This window comes from Typopeltis vanoorti, chromosome 12 (genome assembly GCF_054136105.1).
Source record: "Typopeltis vanoorti isolate ZY-2024b chromosome 12, IOZ_Tvanoo_1.0, whole genome shotgun sequence".
Classification (NCBI taxonomy): domain Eukaryota; kingdom Metazoa; phylum Arthropoda; class Arachnida; order Uropygi; family Thelyphonidae; genus Typopeltis; species Typopeltis vanoorti.
In genome coordinates this window covers 14,097,700-14,121,369 of record NC_143560.1, presented here as the reverse complement: position 1 = coordinate 14,121,369, position 23,670 = coordinate 14,097,700, and the positions used below count along the sequence as shown (strand labels likewise).

The window sequence follows — 23,670 nt, the reverse complement described above, 5'->3', positions numbered from 1 at the left end:
TATTACTAGAAACTTGGGCATTGAATTTTGTCAAGAGCAAAGAACTAAAGTTTCAAACAAGTATCTGTGCTTATGTAACACATTACCGATATCGTTTTTTATAAGAGACATTATTATTATTATGACAGGGATGTATTTTGTCCCTATTTCTTTTCAACCTCTATGCTGAGGTGATCATGAGGAAATTAGACATGGACTCATCCAATATTGGAGTGAAGATAGGAGGAAGAACTATAAACAACTTGAGGTATGCAGATGATACAACTTGATTGGTGGGAAGAGAAGAAGACCTGTTAAATCTAATTTTGAAAATCAAGAAAGAAAGTAAAAAAAAATGGGACTGCACCTTAACATAAAGAAAACAAAGATCGTGACAAAAGCAGCTAGTGGAGAAATGAAGTTTATAATCAATGACAAAGAAATTGAATCAGTTCAGGGTTTTCATCTTCCTTGGTTCAAATGCTGACCATGATGGCAAATCTACTCCTGAAATCAAGGATAGAATCACTCTGGGCCATACTGCAATGGTCAGCATTAATAAGATCTGGAAAATCAAAGACATCGCTCTAAGTACCAAAAGTAGACTAGTCAGAGCTATAGTCTCTCCAATAATGACATATGGGTACAAGAGCTGGACAACAAAAAGGGCTGACAGAAGAAAAATTGATGCATTTGAAATGCGTTGCTAGTGGAAACTGTTACAAGTACCATGGACAGCCAGGGTGACAAATAGAGAAGTGCTGGAGCTCATAAAACCAGCAACATCAGTTAAAGTTAAAATCACTAGACCACAACTAACTTATTTTGGCCACGTCATGTGTGATAACTGGAATGGTCAGTAGAACCAGAAGAAAGGGCCTACAAAGAACATGCTGAATCAACACCATTCAAGTGGATACCAACATGAACATCAAACAACTGAAAAAAGCAGTGCTTTACAGGATAGCATGGAGAAGACTTGCCTACAAAGTCACAAAAAGTTGGACACAACTGAATGGTTAAATCAGTCAATCAATTACTAGAAACAAGCATTATATAAAATGATAGAAATGCCCGATTTACTTTGAACCTATAGAGTGAGACAAATTGGCAAGTGCTGATTTGTTCATTTGCCCACATAGTCAGCTGAATGGTGAGTGTACCTGCCTTTTGACTAGCAGGCTGTAGGTTTGAATCCCACTGTTGGCATGGATGTTTGGGAATGTTCCAATATGTACCTTTAAAATGGTACATATTGGAATCCTGGAGTAGCTTGAATAAAATTCTGCATCATTCTCTAGAGTACAGAAACCAGATTATCTAACATTAGCCCATCCATGGTACTTAAGTGTATGATAGGTTTACTATCTGTCATGAGTGGAATTCATAAACAAATCAGATTAATTTTTTGTTACATAAATTTATTTAAAATATTACAATAGATGTAAGTCTTAAAAAACAAATAATAATTGTTAACCTCAATTTTCATGTTAATTTTCTCCATCTGTTGAAAATAGTTCTTCAGATTCATTTTTTAAATGATCATCATATGGATCCCAGTTCGAATCCGGTGTGATTTTGTTTTCATCGTCATCAGTGTCCCACATCAGATCATCTTCTGTACCACACTTTTTAAATGATTTTATTACAATCTCTACTTTTACTTTATTCCATGCTTTGATCACAAAATTGCATAACATATCAAGTGATGTAGCATGCATAGATCCACCGTTTGTAAATGATTTTTCACCAGTCAACATCCAATTATTCCACTCTTCTTGCATATGATCTTTAAATGGTTTGTTCAAGCAGACGTCTAGTGGTTGCAATATAGAAGTTAAACCACCTGGTATAGCAGCAATTTTTCTGTTATTTTTTTCTAGAAGACTTTTAGTATTCTCGGTTAAATGACTACAAAACATATCCCATACTAATAAACTGCGTTTCTTCATTATACCCTGGTCGTGTGTTCCACACATTATTTATCCATAATTTCACCGCATTTTCGTCCATCCATCCTTTTTCGTGAAAATATACAAAAACACCTGAAGGAAATTTTATCTTAGGTTTAGTTTGATGTTTGAAGATGATCATTGGTTTTGACTTGGTTCCATCAGCCAAACATGACAACACAACTGTAAACCTTGTTTTTTCATGACCTGTACTTCGAACTTAGACTCCACTGTTTTATTGCTTATCATATCAAAGCTCATAGGAGTTTCATCCATATTTCCAATATTTGACAATAGAAATTTATGTTCTTGTCTCAACTGAATAATAAATTTATGGAAACTGGTAAGTTTGTGGTCAAGATCTGCTGGTAGTTTTTGAGCAATTTTCATTTTTTGTCGTATTACCAGATTTTGAAAGTTTATTTTCCACTTGGTTAGAGTATAATAAATTTAGTTTAATCCTTTATCCAAGTGTGAGCAAACAAAGTTTGCGCCTGAAAGTATCTTCAGGACTGGGTTAAGGTGGTACACACCAGGGCAACTCGTTGCAAAGGTGGAGCAAGCTACCAACACTCCTATCCTAGTATCTCCTATAATGCAAAACACAGCTCCTTGCGGATATGTCTATTGTTATGCATTAAGGGAAGGGCCACTACCCAGACCGGTTTCGACCTTTATTGAGGTCTCTTCAGTGGGAGCCAGGCCCAAGTCGACTTGGGCCTGGCTCCCACTGAAGAGACCTCAATAAAGGTCGAAACCGGTCTGGGTAGTGGCCCTTCCCTTAATGCATAACAATAGACATATCCGCAAGGAGCTGTGTTTTGCATTATAGGAGATACTAGGATAGGAGTGTTGGTAGCTTGCTCCACCTTTGCAACGAGTTGCCCTGGTGTGTACCACCTTAACCCAGTCCTGAAGATACTTTCAGGCGCAAACTTTGTTTGCTCACACTTGGATACCAGATTTTATCTGTTCATAAAACAATTACACCATCCTGAAGTAGCTTGAAATTCTATACTTTCATCCGGATTCAATCTTGACCATTTTAGTGCATATACTCTAATCATATTTCTTGTAACAATATAACCATTCTGCCTTTGTTCGAATACCCATTCTGCAACGTGATTTTCCAGTTGTGGCCATCGGGTGATCCCCGTTCTCATTGTACATTTCTTCTTTGGCAATTTTTTTAAAATATCTTCTTTCTTCATCCATTCTCTTATCATCTTCTCGGTTATGTCAAACTTTCTTGCAGCAACACAGTTATTAGTTTGCTTTACTATTTCAATTACCCTTATTTTAAATCGAGCTTCATACTTTCTTCATTTTGTTGCTGATTCCATGATTTTAAATAACAATTTTAATAATCCAAAAATTTAAAAAAAACGCAAATTAATAACTAATTAAAATTGGGGATAATCACTTTTAATTAGGATAATTCATATAAATAGTAAATCCATGCTATGCAAAAAATAACGGATATGCATAGATATTAAAATAATGGATATAACAACAATACCTAACGTTGCATTAATACAAGAAACAAGAAATTGGGGGGTCATCTTATACAACTTGATATAAGTTTAAAACCTAAAAATAGCCTAAAATTTAGGTCTCGTCTTATAAGCCGACATATATGGTATATATATATATATATATATATATATATATATAATTACAGCAGAAGCTGTATAACTGAGAGGAGACCTCCACATAGCCTTTAAAGGAATGCTTCTGACCTAATGACCAATCCTCACCTTCTCATGGTGAACCCTGTTGGGTATCTACCTGGATACTGAATGAATGAGGATGGGCTGGCAATTTCGAATTTAGCCGACCAAATTGTATTCTTATTGGCTTAAACCAATATATAAAATGATGGTACAACATCGCCCAGTTAAACAAGGCCCACATTGTTTTCGCCGGTGAAACAGAGCGAACAGCGAAAGTCAGCTACCGGAACAAATCTGAAAGCACACCCGAAATCAACATCATCAGAGTTAAAGATCGGTACTATCAACATAAGAAGCCTGAATGGCAAAGAAATGGAGCTAGCTGAGGAATTAGATAAGTACCAGATCGACACAATAGGGGCGACTGAAACAAAAAAGACAAAAACTGGTGAGATCTTTCTGAACAACAAATACAAAATGTTATATTCAGGCAATGACAATCAAGGAAAAGAAAGAGTAGCCATAGTATTCAACACTAAATACGAGGCTAAATACCTGACAACTTGAATGGCAGGCAGTCTCAAGAAGAGTGAGGTGGGCAAATACCAGAATGGGGAATTGAACAATGAGACATATTTGTGCTATGGTCCCACAGAAGGTTCTACTAAGGTAGAATTGGAGGAATTTTTTGATGCTTTAGAGAAAGCAACATACAATGGAAAAGGAAAAGTTGGTCCTTGTTGGAGATCTAAATAGCAGAGTAGGAAATGATTGTCAGACATACAAAAATATTTTGGAAAAATTTGGAGAAAAGAGCAAAGCTAATGATAATGGCAAATACCTGTTGGATTTCTGCTCAGGACATGGACTGGTTATTACTAACACCATGATCCAACAGAAAAATGTGCACAAATTCACATGGAGGGAAGAGGTGAGGAATTAGAAAAGTCTCATTGGCTGCTATTGTTGATAGCGATGTTTTCTCCCTGGTGCAGGACACCAGAGTGTACAGAGGATTTGAAATTGGAAACGATTGCTATTTAGTCTTGAGCAGGACAAAATTGAATTTCATATTGAAAAGAATAACATGTAAGAAAGTTTTAAAGCGAATAAAAGTTGAGCAGCTCTCAGATGTGAACTGTAGACTAAAATACACAAATTATTGAAGAAAAAATGAAAGAGTTTGAGAACAGGATTCAAACCTTGGAGATTCACTTGCAATGCGTGAATAAAACCCTGATTGATTCAACCAGAGAGGCAATGTGGTGAGGTTGTCTGCAAGGTTAGAAAAATTAGAACTCCATGGTGAACACAGGAAGTTAAAGAGACAGTGAAGGAAAAGAAGAAAGCATATCAAAAGTTTTTGGCAAATAAGTCAGCTTTTGCTCTTAGAGAATACAGAGACAAATGTAAGAAAGCGAAACACTGTGGAAAACTAGCTAAACAAAAGTCATGGGAGGACTTTGGCAAGAACATAGAAAATAAATATCAAGAAGGTGGCAAGATATTCTGGAGGTTGTTGAAAAAGCTTACAAATGGAGGAAAGAGTGCTGTAAAAGGAGTTAGAAATGATAACGGTGACATGAAAACAGGAGAAAAAGATATCCTTAAAGTATGGAGTAATTATTTCGAAAAATTGCTAAATGAAACAAGCAGTGATAGCACAGTGGTAAAAAACACTCAACAGTATACAGTCAGGAATACATATCCGTACTTGAAGTAGAAAAAACCATCAAAGACTTGAAATGTGGAAAAGCAGCATGAGTAGATGATATTCGACCAGAAATGCTGAAGTATGGTGGTATAAGAGTCTTACAGTGGCTGCACTGCATAGTTCAGAAAGCCTGGACAGAGGGACGAATTCCCGATGATTGGTGTAGAGCTCTCATAGTACCCATATATAAAAAGGGGAATAAAACTGAATGTGAGAATTACAGAGGTATTTCCTTACTGAGTGTTCCTCAGTAAGTGCGTGGGCGGCCAAAGAAGAGATGGAGGGAGCTGGTAGAAGAGGACTTGAAGATGAAGAACTTGGATGTGGTGACAGCCCAAGACAGGAAGGTATGGAGGAGACTCATAATAAACAGTGACCCCACTTAAGTGGGAGAAGCTGCAGAAGAAGAAGAAGAAGAAGTGTTCCTGGCAAGATCTATGCAAGTATACTTGAGAAACGGTTGAGAAGAATTGTGGAAGGAAAGCTTGGTGAAGAATAAGCTGGATTCAGGCCAAATACAGGCTGTCAGGATTAGATCTTCACTTTACGACAAATAGTTGAGAAAGCATGGGAATGTAACAAAGATCTGTATTTAAGTTTTGTCGATCTGGAAAAGGCATATGATAAGGTGCTAAGAGAGAAGCTATTTAATACGCTACAGTTATATGATGTTAATGGGGCATTGTATCAAGCAATACTTAGTCTGTATCTGAGTTGTAAGTCAGCAGTTAGAATTGAAGGAAGTACAGGAAGATGGTTTATTGTTAAATCTGGTTTGTGAAAAGGATGTACATTATCCCCTCTGTTATTCATTATCTATATGGATCACATTATGAAGGAAATTGGTATTAAACATGATATGAGAATTGGAGATGTTAATGTCAGCTCTTTGCTTTATGCAGATGATGTTATACTTCTAAATAAATCCACTACAAGTTTGTAAGATTCCCTGAGTAAATTGAATAACTGTTGTAATAGATATGGTATGAAGGTCAGCATTAAAAAGACAAAGACAATGAAAATAGGTAGAATTGTTGAAAATGTCAACTGTGTTGTGAACGGGGAACTTGTGGAACAAGTAAAACATTTCAGCTACTTAGGCACGATTTTTACTGAAGATGGTTAATTAAATATGGAAATAGACAACAGAATCAACAAAGCTGGTATGGTTGGCAGTCAATTGAATAAATTCATATGGAATAAGAGAGATAGTAGTCGAAACACTAAATTAGCTATGCAAGACAGTGTTCAAACCTGTTTTAACTTATGAATCTGAGTGCTGGGCAGAAGTAAAACACTTGACCAAAGACTAGAGACCACAGATATGAGAGTCCTGAGAAAGATTAGAGGCATGAACAAATGGCATCAATGGCAATATCATATTAAAAAACGAGGATATTAGGAAAGAATTTGACATTGTCAGCATCCAGGAATGCATTAGCAGAGCTAATCTCAAGTGGTATGGTCACTTAAACAGAATGGATGAGGAAAGATTAGCAAAACAAGTGTTCTCTACCAAGTTGGCAGGAAAACGACCCAGAGAAAGACCAAGATATAGGTGGATTGATATGGTACAAAGTGACTTAGACGATAGAAATATAAAATCTGATAATTTTGGAGTCTTGTCAAGTAACAGACTGATTTGGAGGAGAATTGTAGATAGCAAGTTAGTAATGATGTAAATTTTTCATGTAGTACAATCATATCCTGTACACCCCTTGAAGGTATATATGATCATCAGGCATTTGATGATGATGACGATATATAAAAATCAACTAACACCTTTTTATTCCCGTATAAGGAGTAGGCGAGGCCATTTTAGCCTTATCCAACTTTTTGAGACCTAGTGGCCAGTTCAATCTCCAGTGGTACCCAATCAGAGATAGCTGGCTGGACCAAGGCTATCACTAATTAAACGGCACGCAGTGAAGAGATGGCTCAACAAGTGCTGCCATCTCGTGGTCTCCCTCACAAAATATATTTAATGTCTGAAATAGTGTGGGTTCTACAGTCAATTTTCTTGAGTTTATGGGACGAAAAACCCAAGTTTCCAGGAGAAAAAACTCGCTTGCCCATACCAGAGATTGACTAACTTTGGAACCAGTCAAAAAAAGCCTTAGAAGCGTTTCCTCTAATTGCTGACTAGATTTGAACCAAGTCTTCCTTCGTGCAGCGAAGCACCACGGTGTTCAAGCACCACATACACTGAGCTACAAAGTATACATGTGCGAAAAGAAATCTGCTGTGCACAATGGGCCAGAGGTAATTTCATGAAGGCAGCAGCCTCTACATACAAGTAGTATAGTCGTGCAGGTATTTCATGAGTGAATGTTTGTTTGCTCATACTTATGTAAAAATATGTTCTAAACAAATATTTTCCTCCCTCTCTGCTGTTTATGTCTTCCATGTGCACCAAATTCATTTGCATGGTTGGCAGCTTTCCTCATTCCTCTTCCCTCCACAAAGCTTACATCTTCATGGTGAGAAAAGAGAACAACTTATTATGGAAATGTATGAGATTAGTGGTGTCAGTGCTGATCATCTTCTGGATTTGGCATTCTTTTGTTTGCATTCATATATAACCATATAAGATATAGTACTTAGTTACGAATGAGAAGCATATAAGATGTCAAGCTTCCTGTGGATCCTACAGTTGATATAATGAGAGTTGACTATATTACAATATACTTTAGCAGCATTCACAGATTGGAGCTGACTACATTCACATAACAGAGAATCATTGAATGGTAAGAAATGGAATGCCTTCAAAGTGTGCTTTAATCAAGGTGCAGTAATTAATTATTTTTAATTAATGAGTTGATGTAATTAACATTTAATCATTACATTATTGTTAATTAATGATAATACTGTTATTTTGGGTAAAATGAGTGCTAAGATTTTACAGTTATTATTATTATTACTATTAAGAGTGACCTCCAGGAAGTCTGGGACTCATTGAGAAAGGCCAAATGCTCCACCACCAGCTGTCATACTTATTCGTTCACACTGCTTGCACACACAACATCCAGTGGCAGTCCATTCCAATCACGCACTACCCTATGAGAGAAAAATCTAGCCCTCACTCTTTTTTTAGCATCATTCATTCTCAGCTTCCAAGGATGCCCTCTTGTCCTTTCACCACCCTTCATAAAATTAAAAATTCCATCAACTGAAATCCTGCATGACCCTTTCAAATATTTGTATGTCTCAATCATATCACCCCTCTTTTTCCTGTTGTCTGTAGGCTACAGATTTTCATTCTGTGTTCATAATCAGTATTCCACAATCTTGATATCATTTTTAACACACTCTCCTTTGTACTCTCCAATACATCAGAATCACCACAGAAACCAGCAGATCAGACCTGAGCACAATAGTCCAAGAGGTCTTATCAAGGCCTTGTAAAGAGACAAAATAACTTCTTATCTTTACATGTGAAAGTTTGTTTCAGCGCTGCAATTATCTTTTGAGTTGTATTTACATTCTTTGCTACATGATCCCTGAACTTCAACTTGCTATCTACTAACACTCCAAGATCCCTATCTGGACGATCAGTTTCTTATAGCATAATTCCACCACTATAATACAATTGGATATCTAATCATGCAAGAGTGCATGACTTAACATTTACTGACATTGAACTGACATCCATTATCCACACCCACAATTCCAGCCTATTTGAATCATTCTGCAAGTACTGCATATCAGCAGCAGTTATAGTTGTGGTTATTTTTAATTGATATTTGAATTCTAATAAAACAAAAATTTAAGTACCTGTGAACTGAGAAGGTTTGGGAACCTTTGTTTTAATTATGTATTTCCATTCCCCAAAAGTATTAATTCACTTTTTTTGAAATCTGTAGGTAACCAGCCTTCACCTCTTACCATCAGTGAACTTTGAGTGCATTTCATTGACCTCCTGATTCTAAATGTACTTGTGCATGTTTTACTATTGATTTCACTGAATTGTGGAATTAAAGTTAGTTTTTTCCAAGTTGAAAAAAAGAAACTGCTTAACTGTGCCAAAGGTCAACAAACTCTGAAATCATTTGGGGGGGAGGGGGGTTGCTTTAATTTTACAAGGCTTCAACAATTTTAGCCATGCCATTTGGAGAATTAAAACCATGTGAAAATCTTTTTTTTAAAAAAAAAGTAGTAAACATATGGGAAGTGACAAATGGTATTTAAAATTAAAAAACAAAGAATACTTTTTTTTCTTCTTCTTCAACTTATTTACAATTGTGTACACTATAACAAGCATAAATACATATTATTTCAAATGTTAGATGGCTATATGCATGTGGCATTTAAAACAAACACCAATAATAGGTTTGGTTCTTTAGTAATTCAGAATATTAGACTAGTATTTAAATATAATTTAAATTTTAATTTTTTTTATTTTTTTATTAAAATAAATAAAAAAAATTTAAAATATTAATTTTAATTATATCAGAAACTTAAATGATTTTTTATAAACATTTTATATCAATCAGAATATGCTTAATTCAGTATCTGTAATTTTATTTCACTTTGATGGATAGTTGCTCTCAAATAAAACTGAAAACAAACCATTCTAAAAAAAAAAGTGAAGAGAGATAATTAGTAATTTTTTAAACATCCACAAAAATCAAACCAAAGAACAGCAATACAGAATAATATAGCCAAAAAATAGCCACTTGAAATCACATCTTTGGTCAAAAGTATGTTATTATTTAAGCTTTTAATTAGTTTGTTCATTAATCCAAAATCCTTTCAGGTTAAAAAGGAATAGTTTAAATGTAAGCGTTTTACAATTAAGGTGTTCAGTAGCAAAAGGAATTAGTCATTAAATTATGTAAAATGCACTGACTAGATTCACCATCTGAAATAGAACTGTGGCTTCTTCATGACTTAAACATCAAAAATATAAATACAAAGATCACAAAGCTGACTGAATTTAATTTCATATACTAAAAAAACTGTTAGAAGACAAAAATTTATGCTAACTAACAAACATAAAATCGCATAGCATTCTTTGGCAGTCTGTAGCTAATGAAAGAAGGTAGTGAAACTAGTAGGTATATTTTACAGAATTTAGCAACTATTAAATTCCTGTTATTGCTAAAGGAATAGTATGCTATAATGAAAAGCTGTGGTGATTTTTTGAGTTGGATTTTGTGTGTGTGTGTGTCTTGCAATTTTTTTGCATGTATTAAGCACATAATTATAAGATAAAAGTTGTTTTTAACTAATTTCAGTTTATTTCCTTTATATAGGTAAACCAGATACGGATCAATCTTCTCAAGAACTTCAACTAAAATTTAATAAATTGGCAGAAACAGTCATATCACAGAACAAGACAAATAGACCTGCCACTGACCTTCTTATGTGGGCTACTAATAAAGAACAGTTGCATCTGACGCGTTCGTTTAAGATTTTAGGGGGACCTGCTCACAACCCAGGTTTCTTGTGTTCTATTTTCATTGAAAATGTACTGATAAGTGAAGCCCAAGCAAATAATAAAAAGGAAGCATGTAAAACAGCTTTTAATAATGCTATAAACTCATTAAAAGATAGAAATTTCTACATTATTCCAGATGGTGAAAATCAGCTACGATTACTTGTTCTTACTGAAGAAGAAAGAAATCAGCTTAATCATACTTTAAATAGTTCTGAACCTGTTCCTATGTTAGTGGATAACTCTACAAATGAATGTGATTTTCTTATGCCCAACGTGTCAAAGAAATGTCATATCCCGGTTCCAAAAAATTTTCTAATTATGGATAATACAATTATTTCAAGGCCTGATGCAGCTCCATCTATATTGTCACACTCTGCTTCCTTCTGTCGTGTAAATATTAGTTATGATTTTGATATTTTACAAGATAAAACTGGGAAAAGTTTCAGGTATGTACTTCTGCTTACCTGTATTTTTGCATTGAAATTTTAATTCCTTACTCTTTAAATCTAAGATTCCTCGGGTGCTCTTCTCTCGCTGTCCAAATAATTTTGAATTTATCAGTTTTTCAGTTTGCAGACCTTTGTTAGAACTTGCAAAATCCCATGGGTTCCACTTGTGTCTGATGCATTATCAATAATATTAACAAAAAACAATAAAATATAGCATGTATATATGTTTGTCATAGACAACATGTAATATAACATTGTTGTCCATGACAAACTTTTATTTTCTTACATACAGTAAGCTACAAAACATCACAGTACCGATTTTTCAGATACTTTACACAGTGCTCAATTAAATAACAAGACAGGTTTTTTTTAATTGATCCCTAGTCTGTACATCGAGATAAAAGAACCACATTTGTTCATTTCGAACAAATAGCTGTCTTTATTATATGCTACAAAAAATAAAATTCCTGCGGGGTCCATCCCATGTGGCCCAGTATTTTTTGTCCATGTTTTGAGAATCTGTACAACACCTATCAGACTGCCAAAATACCCTTTGATTACAAACAAAAGCTCTCTTACAAGCTCTAGATGGGATAGACAACATAGCAAAGACTATTAAATGCACTGTCACCATGGTATTCATCCATACCACCATGCAGGTTTTCTTTCTGTAGGCTATCCAAACATTTCACCCCTCCTATTACCTACAAGCAGGAAGTGGGGACCCAAATGTCAATGCCAACCAAAAGAGAAAATGTGAATACTATAAGTCTATCTTATAGTGTTTGCCTAGGCAGCCTAGCACAGAGGATGCAAGTGCCACTTCCACCGAGCTACACAGCCTTAATATTAATAATAATACATGCACACCCAGTCGTACGACATATTAGGTTTGAGAGATCATCACCATGCAGCCAATTGAATTGTATAGTTAATCACTGCCTTTTTTATCATTTGCAGAATGCATATAATGACTAAATAATGTTTGAAATGTGTAAATAACATAAATAAAGCATTCATTTGCATCATTTACGCAAAAGAAATATTTAGATAATTTTCGGAAACTTTTGAGTTGCATGTCTTAAAAGAACACACCGACCTGTTTAGTCAACAATCTACAGCATTAAAAGTTTGCACATTTTGTCAATAAGATTGTCACTTTTATGGATAACTGCAGTATTAACTAGTGTTGTACTTTTCATTTGACTAAGAACTTTATCTTTGTTTTTAACAAAAGTAACAACAGTAGTGAGAAGTAAGTTTAGCCTACGGCCTCTCTGCGATACACTATTGTCATCAAATTGAATCAGTTTATTCTTGGTAGGTAATGTTATGCGACATCTTTTTGTTGGGAGCAATAGCAACCATACTTGGAATTTTACAAAGCTATGACATTATTAACAACTATAAAAGAAAATAATAGGTATAAACAATTTATAATTCGCAGCCTACGAAACACCAAAACACAGACATAACGAGCATCAAACATTGTAAATGAACAACCGTGGAGATGTGTAGCGATTGTTTCATGGTAGAACCGCTTGTTGCTAAAACTGCCGTATGAGCAACTGCTGCAATTGTGCGATGGGGAGGAAGGAATGTTTTGATAAACACCTAGAACAAAAATGATATTTAAGAAACTGATATAACCACAAGAAAGAACATATCTTAATCCTTTGACCTCATGTGTCATCAAATTGTAATAATTTGTTCTTTTTCTTTTAGGATGTACAAGAAGACAAAATTAATTGATTTTTTTTCTGGTTGTCCATCAGAACTTTTCATACCCCCCCCCCCTCATATAAAGGGGCACTGGTTATAATTGAAAAGCGTCATATGAGCAGATCGTTGTAGAGCAAAATGTCATAAGACTGGCTTTACTATAATAATAATAACTTTTAAAAAAAATAAAAAGTAGTAAATAACATTTTCAGCATAATGTCTTTCTCACAAACAAACAATAGAAGTTAGCTGTTAGAAGATTCCCAAAGCAGGAGACATATTTTCCAGAACAAACTATACAAAAACAATAGTTTGACTTCCTGTATTTAGTGTGCTTCTAATGGAAAGTTGTTGTTTACTGAACTGTAATATAACTTACATACTTTCAATCAAATGGAAAATTCTAAATTTTCTCCCATTCAAAAAAATATAAAATGAAAATTAATAATTTTCATTTTATATTTTTTTTTGGATTGGGATTTGAGGTTATATTGTGAGTGGTTGTGTAATTTGGCGCGTGTGTAAAATTAGCAATTTTTATCTATTTTGTTGTTTTTTCATCAGAAAATTAAAGCATTATAGCATGTTAGTGTGAATTTTCGTGTTTTTAGAGTATTAGTATGTTTATAAAAAAATTTTTTGGAATATTTTCGGCATGGCACCAATGCAACAAACAATGGTGGAAAAGACCATGTAGTTCAGCAAATTGAATTTGTGGGATATTACTCAGTGCAGTGTATGCAAAATGTATGCATTGAGAAAATTAAAGAATGTGTGGAAGGGAGTTGAAAGTGGAGAGAATGTATTGAGTGTTTTGAAAGTGAGTGTCCATTAGGTGATGAGAGCGCAACAAATACCAATGATAAGATGGAAAATTATGTTAATAACATGGAACGTGCGGCTGTGGAAATAGAGAACAAAATGGATATCAATAAAGAAATAGTGCACTAAAATGTTATCCTTCATAGAAGAAAGTGCAAAATTGAAAAACTGCAGAATCGGCAAGAGTTAAGCAGGACTGGAAAAAGAAAGAAGTAGGTGATCCAAAAGAATAATAAAGACCGACCGAACAAACAAGAAAAACAAGTAAAGGAGAAAATTATGTATGGATACTCAATAATGAGGGGAGGGGAGTTCTATAATTTTATTTCACTTTGAAGGATAGTTGCTTTCAAATAACTATCCTTTTTGAAACGAAAGTATTTCAAAATTATGTTTCCCAGGTGCAGAAATTCACAATATTAGCCATGCTATCCAAATGCAAAAAAGGTAAATCGAAAGAAATGATTGTCTTAGTCTTAGTTGGTGCCAACGATTTGAGAGGTGAGAAGTATTCTATGATGGAGGATGTAAAGTAAAGGAGTTGTTAAAAGAGGCAAAACTGAAGAGCGAGAAGGTGAAGATTGTGAATCTCCTACCACGCTACAATAGAGGCGAACTGAGGAGCAAGGCATTAATTTTGTGGATTTGTGATACATGTTTGACTGAAAGAAGGATTTGTACAATGTGGCTGAACTACATCTGAATGGTTTTAGTGTTAAATGTCTGGAGAGAGCTTTGTTTACCGAGCATACTGATGTACGAATTCAGGGAAAACTTAAGCAATTAAGGTGGAAGCAAGTGAGTTTGTGTGAAGGCAACCATGAAGTGAGTGAGTGTGAGAATGACCAAGTGAGGAATCTAATCTCTCAAGCAAAAATACTGAATAGGTTAGTCAATTCAGAAAGTGAACATGGGTGGGAGAATAAAGAAATGTAGCCATTTTTATATACTGATGCCAGTAGTATCAGGAACAAGAGGGATGAGTTTTTGGCATTGATTAGTGCAACCTCACCAAAAGTTATAGGCATTAGTGAGACTTGCCTAACAGCAGATGATGGAGGAGTACTGTTGATGATAGCAGATGAATTGCAACCATAAAGAATAGGAGACAGGCAGGAGGGTGGCTGTTTATTTCAAGCAATCTAGTGTTAGATTAAGACTAGTAAGACAAAATACATGGTGAGTCAAAAAGATGGACTCACTTTTGTAAGTCTATATATCAAACATAGAACTAATGACAAATATGATGTAAAGTATTTGATTATACTCACAATAAAGTTTATAGATGTTCAATGTGCCCTCCTCCGGCCGCACGGATAACATCAAGATGGTAGCTGAATTCATCCCATACCCTAAGAAGGTTGTCTTGTGTCACTGAGTTCACCACAGTTGTGATACGATTTTTTAGGTCAACCAAAGTTGTTGGTAGAGGTCGTACATAAATTGCATCTTTTACAAACCCCCACAAGAAAAATTCGCATGGTGTGAGATCAGGAGATCTTGGGGGCCAGAAATGAAGCGCTTGGTCTTCATTCCCGATGTGACCTCCATTGCTGAAGTAGAAATTCATTGAGAAAATCTCTAACATCCTGGTGCCAATGGAGTGGAGCTCCATCCTGTTGGAAAATGACGTCTTCTGAATCTTCATTCATTTGAGGAAGAAGCAAGTTTTCAAGAATGTCCAGATACGTTACCCCAGTAACGGTCTCTTCAGCAAAAAAGAAAGGTCCATAAACCTTTTTCTTGATAAGGCGCAAAACACATTAACTTTCAGGGAGTTCCTCTCATGTTGCAATGTTTCATGGGGATTTTGTGGTCCCCATATGCGAACATGGTGTCGGTTTACTTTCCTGCTTCGGTGTAGCGTTGCTTCTTCACTGAAAATTAAACGCACCAGAAAAGTGTCATCTTCCATGTTGTAGAGCATATGATCACAAAATTTGACATGGTTTACCTTGTCATTTGCACGAACAGCGTGAAACAGCTATAGGTGATATGGTTTGAACAGTAAATGGCGTTTCCACATACGCCAGACGGTTGGTTGCGGTAGTGCAAGTTCTCTGCTTGCTCTGTGGGTTGACTTGTTTGGGCTACACTCAAAAGTCTGTTGAATTCGTCTCACATTCTCCTCTGATAAATGTGATCTGCCTGAGCTTTTTCCCTTGCATAGACAACCATCATCATCATTATCACATTCCTGACATGTACCCTCAAGGGGTGTACAGGATACGATAGTACTACAAGAAAAGTTTATATCATTACTAACTTCCTGTGTACAATTTTCCTTCAAATCAGTCTGTTACTTGTCAAGACTCCAATATTATCATTATCAGATCTTATATTTCTATCGTCTAAGGCACGTTGTACCGTATCAATCCACCTATATCTTGGTCTTCCTCTGGGTCGTTTTCCTGCCAACCAGGTCAACACTTGTTTTGCTAATCTTTCCTCGCCCATTCTGTTTAAGTGACCAAATCACCTGAGATTAGCTCTGCTAAAGCATTCCTGAATGCCGACAATGTCAAGTTCTTTACTAATATTCTCGTTTTTAATATGATATTGCCATTGATGCTATCTGTTCACGCCTCTAATCTTTCTCAGGACTCTCATATATGTGGTCTCTAGTCTTTGGTCAAGTGTTTTACTTCTGATCCAGCTCTCAGATCCATAAGTTAAAACTGGTTTGAACACTGTCTTGTATACAGCTAATTTAGTGTTCTGACTAATTTCTCTCTTATTCCAAATGAATTTATTCAATTGACTTCCCACCATACCAGCTTTGTTGATTCTGTTGTCTATTTCCATATTTAATTTACCATTTTCACTAAAAATCATTCCTAAGTAACTGAAATGTTTTACTTGTTCTACAGGTTCCCCGTTCACAACACAGTTGACATTTTCAACAATTCTACCTATTTTCATTGTCTTTGTCTTTTTAATGCTGACCTTCATACCATATCTGTTACAACAGTTATTCAATTAAGTCAGGGAATCTTGTAGCGGATTTATTTAGAAGTATAACATCATCTGCATAAAGCAAGGAGCTGACATTAACATCTCCAATTTTGATATCATGTTTAATACCACTTTCCTTCATAATGTGATCCATATGGATAATGAATAACAGAGGGGATAATGTACATCCTTGTCTCACACCAGATTTAACATTAAACCAACTTCCTGTACTTCCTTCAATTCTAACTGCTGACTTACAATGCAAATACGGACTAAGTATTGCTTGATATAATGCTCCATTGACACCATATAACTGTAGCATATTAAATAGCTTCTCTCTTAGCACCTTGTCATATGCATTTTCCAGATCGACAAAACTTAAATACAGATCTTTGTTATATTCCCATGCTTTCTCAACTATTTGTCGTAAAGTGAAGATATGATCCTGACAACCTCTATTTGGCCTGAATCCAGCTTGTTCTTCACCAAGCTTTCCTTCCAGAATTCTTCTCAACCGTTTCTCAAGTATACTTGCATAGATCTTGCCAGGAACACTCAGTTGGGAAATACCTCTGTAATTCTCACATTCAGTTTTATTTCCCATTTTATATGTGGGTACTATTAGAGCTCTACTCCAATCATCGGGAATTCGTCCCTCTGTCCAGGCTTTCTGAACTATGCAGTCCAGCTACTGTAAAACTTTTATACCACCATACTTCAGCATTTCGATCGAATATCATCTACTCCTGCTGCCTTTCCATATTTCAAGCCTTTGATGGCTTTTTCTACTTCAAGTATGGATACGTATTCCTCACTGTATGCCTGTTGAGTGTTTTTTACCACTGTGCTATCACTGCTTGTTTCATTTAGCAATTTTTCGAAGTAATTACTCCATATTTCAAGGATATCTTTTTCTCCAGTTTTCATGTCACCTTTGTCATCTCTAACTCCTTTTACAGCACTCTTTCCTCCATTTGTAAGCTTTTTCAACAACCTCCAGAATATCTTGCCACCTTCTTGATATTTATTTTCTATGTTCTTGCCAAAGTCCTAACATGACTTTTGTTTAGCTAGTTTTCCACAGTGTTTCACTTTCTTACATTTGTCTCTGTATTCTCTAAGAGCAAAAGCTGACTTATTTGCCAGGACTTTTCATATGCTTTCTTTTTTTCCTTCATTGCCTCTTTAACTTCGTGTGTTTACCACGGAGTTCTGATTTTTCTATCCTTGCAGACAACCTCACCACATGCCTCTCTAGCTGAATCACTCAGTGTTTTGTTCAAGGCTTGCCACATAATCTCCAAGGTTAGGTTCCTGTTCTCAAACTGTTTCATTTTTTCTTCAATAATCTTTGTGTATTTTAGTCTACAGTTCACATCTGAGAGCTGCTCAACTTTTATTCGCTTTAAAACTTTCTTACATGTTATTATTTTCGATATGAAATTCAATTTTATCCTGATGAAGACTAAATAGTGATCGCTTCCAATTTCAAATCCTCTGTACACTCTGGTGTCCTGCACCAGGGAGAAAACATCACTATCAACAATAACATAGTGAATGAGACTTTTCTTATTCCTTGCCTCTTCTCTCCATGTGAATTTGTGCATGCACATTTTTATGTTGGAACATGTTTTAATAATAACCAGTCCATGTCCTGAGCAAAATCCAACAAACGAGTATTTGCCATTATTATTAGCTTTGCTCTTTTCTCCAAATTTTCCCAAAATATTTTTGTATGTCTGACAATCATTTCTTACTCTGTTATTTAGATCCCCAACAAGGACCAACTTTTCCTTTTTCAGTGTCAGTTGCTTTTTTCTAAAGCCTGAAAACATTTCTCCACTTATATCTTAGTAGAGCCTTCTGTGGGACCATAGGCACAAATAAGTCTCATTGTCCAGTTCCCCATTCTGATATATTTGCCCACATCACTCTACTTGAGACTGCCTGCCATTCAAGAAGATTAGCCTCGTATTTTGTGTTGAATACTATGGCTACTCCTTCTTTTCCTTGATTGTCATTGCCTGAATATAACATTTTTTATTTATTGCTCAGAAAGATCTCACCGGTTTTGTCTTTTTTGTTTCAGTCACCAATATTATGTCGATCTGGTACTTATCTAATTCAGCTAGCTCCATTTCTTTGCCATTCAGGCTTCTTATGTTGATAGTACCGATCTTTAACTCTGGTGATGTTGATTTGGGGTGTGTTCTTTGAGATTTGTTCCAGTAGCTGACTTTTTGCTGTTTGCCCTGGTTCCCTGGCAAAAACAACGGGGGCCTTGTTTAACAGGGCACCACCCCAGCTGGCATGAAATTTTGTCATGTTGTACCATCATTTTCTACATTGGTTTAAACTAATAAGAATACAATTTGGTCGGCTAAATCCCAAATTGCCAGCCCATCCTCGTTCATTCAGTATCCAGGTAGATACCCAACAGGGTGTACCATGAGAATGTGAGGATTGGACATTAGGTCAGAAGTTCTGGTCGGTTCTCCACGTTCCTTTAAAGGCTATGTGGAGGTCTCCTCTCAGTTATACAGCTTTGACCCTTAAGCACCCCCTGGTTGCACAGACAACCTGTTTGCTCAAATTGATAATTCCAACAACAAATGCTCTTCCTCATTTGGGGTTTAATGACGAAATGCATGCTCCACCTTAATCGCTGACTAATAATAATATTATTAGTCAGTACAAAAAGAACTTATGTACTTTGCGAACGAGTTTTCAAAGAAACTCTCTGATTCCAATCTTTGAGTTTCTTATTCGGTTTTAAAACTATGTGGGATTTAATATCCCCTTAATTTAAGTAATGTTTTCATTGTCGAAATGAAGCTTATTAGCTCTTTATACTTAAGTAACTTAATGGTTGCACCTGTTTGGAAAACTCATTCACAAAGTACATAAGTTCTTTTCGCTATACACTTTGGTATTAGGTCTAGCTACTCACTGATGAAGCCTCAAAAAAGGCTGAAACCGGTCTGGGTAGTGACCTCCCTCCATAATGTAATAACAGCATACATTTCCTAGGAAATGTGTTTTTACATTATGGAAAATACCTAAGAATAGCGATCTGAACTTCTTCCTCCACCTTTGCAACGAGCTGCCCAGTATTGTACTACATACTAGGATCACTTGCATTAGCTAACGCTAGTGTTCGCCGATAGCCGATACTTTATAGTTTACTATATTCGGCAAGAAACTCTCTGATTCCAATCTTTGAGTTTCTTATTCGGTTTTAAAACTATGTGGGATTTAATATCCCCTTAATTTAAGTAGAATTTATACACCTACTGAGAGGTTATTACGTAAGGCAGCATGTGATGGAGGGGACTATGGGTGGGAGAGTATTAGACCTGGTCATAGGATCAGAAAAGCTATCCTTAACCAAGTTGACAACATTGCTTCCCGTTACTGAAAGTGACCATGCAGTCTTGACTTGGGAAATTGCAAAACATATGGAATATTCTATCAAAAAGGGGTATTTGTGGAACTACAAGGCAAGTGATTATGACATGCTTAGGAAGAAGTTTAAATCTGTGCCATGGCATAAAACACTGCAGGATAAGGATGTTAGTAGTGCATGGGATATAGTTGAGAGTTAATCAGTAGGAGTTAGATGAATGGGTAATATTATTAAGCATGAGCTGCAGAAGAAGAAAATGCTGTGGAAGGTATATAAAGAGAAAGATGACAAGCAAACTCATGAATAGCACAAGACTTAGGCAAGAATGGTGACCAGCAAGGCAAGGAAGGCAAAATCAGATTATGAGAAGAAATTAGCCAAGCAGGCCAAAGGAAATCCCAGAGTTCTTTTCTTATGCGGCAAGAAAGAGAAAGAATGACTATGGAATGACCATCACAAAAGACCTCGTGATGGTCATTCCTCATGACCATCACTTATGCGTGATGATGGTCACGAGGAGACAGAAGCAGATAAAATAGTTCAGTTACTGAGTCACCACTTTGCAAGCATATATCTTCCTTGTGAGGTTACTGCTTTAACTTATGTGACAGATACTAATGTGGGAACACTGGTGGATGAATTGTAGGTCCTTACGAATCTCAATGTAAATGAGAGCTGCTCAACTTTTATTTGCTTTAAAACTTTCTTACATGTTATTCTTTTCAATATGAAATTCAATTTTATCCTGCTCAGGACTAAATAGCGATCGTTTCCAATTTCAAATCCTCTGTACACTCTGGTGTCCTGCACCAGGGAGAAAACATCTCTATCAACAATAACATAGTCAATGAGACTTTTCTTATTCCTTGCCTCCTCTCTCCATGTGAATTTGCACATTTTTATGTTGGAACATGGTGTTAGTAATAACCAGTCCATGTCCTGAGCAGAAATCCAACAGATATTTGCCATTATTATTAGCTTTGCTCTTTTCTCCAAATTTTCCCAAAATATTTTTGTATGTCTGGCAATCATTTCCTACTCTGCTAAATATTTAGATCCCCAACAAGGACCTACTTTTCCTTTTTCATTGTGTCAGTTGCTTTTTCTAAAGCCTCAAAAAATTCCTCCACTTCTACCTTAGTAGAACCTTCTGTGGGACCATAGACACAAATAAGTCTCATTGTCCAGTTCCCCATTCTCATATTTGCCCACATCACTCTACTTGAAACTGCCTGCCATTCAAGAAGATTAGCCTCGTATTTTGTGTTGAATACTATGGCTACTCCTTCTTTTCCTTGATTGTCATTGCCTGAATATAACATTTTGTATTTATTGCTCAGAAAGATCTCACCAGTTTTGTCCTTTTTGTTTTAGTCACCCCTATTATGTCGATCTGGTACTTATCTAATTCCTCAGCTAGCTCCATTTCTTTGCCATTCCGGCTTCTTATGTTGATAGTACCGATCTTTAACTCTGGTGATGTTGAGTTGGGGTGTGTGTGTTCAGATTTTTTCCAGTAGCTGACTTTTTTCTGTTCGCCCTGGTTCCCTGGTGAAAACAACGGGGGCCTTGTTTAACAGGGCAACACCCCAGCTGGCATGAAATTTTGTCATGTTGTACCATCATTTTGTATTTTGGTTTAAGCCAATAAGACTACAATTTGGTCGGCTAAATCCTAAATTGCCAGCCCATCCTCGTTCGTTCAGTATCCAGGTAGATACCCAACAGGGTGCACCACGAGAAGGTGAGGATTGGACGTTAGGTCAGAAACCCTGGTCAATTCTCTGCATTCCTTTAAAGGCTATGTGGAGGACTTCTCTCAGTTATATAGTTTTGACCCTTAAGCAACCAAAAGGTTAAATAAAGCAAGCAGTGAGAGAACAATAGTAGAAAATATTCAAGAGTTATCAAGAAGCCTGAAATGTAGAAAGTGGAGTAGATGATATTTGACGAGAAATGCTCAAATACAGAAAAGTTTTGCAGTGGCTACACTGCGTAATTCAGAGGATTTACTCAGGTCAAATTCAAAATGATTGAGCTATAGCTCCCATAGTTCCCATCTGTAAAAAAGGATAATAATGCTGAATATGGAATATGAATAATATAGACAAATAATAGAATGATGGGTTTTGAAGCAGGTTTAATAGTTCCTCATTAAATTTTTGTTAATGCAGTCCAGCATTTTGATTATAAAATGGTCCAAAAATCTTTTTCAATATTTTTCTTTCAAATGTAATAAGTTTTCTATTATCTCATTTTGTTTTTGACCTGTTTCTTAATCATATGTTAACATTAGTTATGCTAACTTAGGGTAGTATATTAAACTTGACTAGAAATTATTATATCCTAGCATAAGCAAATAATAAAATCTGCATGTCAGGTGTATTCACTACTAGCTACTTGTATGATGAGAACAACGTCTCCAGGAAAGTGTATACTGTGCTACATTATGAGAAAGATTCACATCCCAAGACCAGTTTTGACCTTTATATTACATTACTGAGTATATCAGTAAAAAAAAAAAGCTAGACCTTGATGAAGCTTCAATGAAAACATAAGGAAACAAAAACTAGAACGCTGATAATACCATTAGAGATAAAAACTAATCAATGGAGTTTTCTCTTCATAATGCATGGTAATACAGGGTGTTCGGGATAAATTTGACATATTTATAATTAATTTTATTTTTCCGTAAGTTACATATATTAACACACACTTCTCTTCATTTAAAAGTTTGGACCCTTCTTCATTCATATACAAGATGTCAGAAAGGATGGATAGCTGGAACCCACCTGAATCATGGAAGAGAATAACTTGTATCATGATGATTCGTGCCCGCCATCAAAATAAGGATATTACGACTGCTGCCCAATGCTCCCTGAATACAGTAAAAACAATCAGGCATGAACTAGAGACTTGCAATGGTGACTACGAGGATGTAGCAAGAAGAAAGATCCCTAGCAGACGATCTGATTGCGTTCGTACAGCAGAATTCCTCGCAAATCTGCATGAACAGGTGTTGAAGAACCCTGGCATTGGAATTCGGGCTTTGTTCGTGGAGTTGCTAACTGTAGTCAAGCCCTGGATAACAAGGGTAGCCAATGGTAGGCCGTATGTATGGCAGCAGGATTCGGCCCCTTGCCACACCTCTGGGAAAAGTCAAAAATGGTTGTCTGAAAATTTCTACGACTTCACCAGTCCAAATGTTTGGACTCCAAACTCCCCAGACCTTAACCCCATGGATTATTTTGTATGGGGCGCAGTTGAAAAAGACACCAATCGCACTTCCAGTAATACAAAAGCCCAGTTAATGGATAAAATTAAAACAGTTTTTGCGGCCCTTCCCAGGGAGACTGTAGCATCAGCTTGTTCGAGGTTCCGAAGCAGAATTGAAGCTGTGATCGATGCTAATGGTGGTTATTTTGAGTAAATCTTGTTGATAGTATTGTAATTAACTCTGCCTGTAATGTTTTTTTGTCAATTCATTAAATTTAATAGATACAAAGAAGATTTTCTTTTTCCTTACGAAACTGTCAAATTTATCCCGAACACCCTGTA

At 36.0% G+C, this 23,670-nt stretch overlaps 1 protein-coding gene across 5 annotated transcripts in view; it reads left to right on the top strand.

Moving 5' to 3' along the window:
- Positions 1-23,670, top strand: part of LOC150100590 (uncharacterized) — a 154,850-nt gene that overhangs the window by 72,445 nt on the left and 58,735 nt on the right. For all 5 annotated transcript variants that reach the window (XM_090401658.1, XM_090401654.1, XM_090401656.1 and 2 more), the window contains one exon: positions 10,574-11,204. In XM_090401658.1, the coding sequence (XP_090257784.1) occupies positions 10,574-11,204 (631 nt within the window). The remainder of the gene's footprint in view (positions 1-10,573; positions 11,205-23,670) is intronic.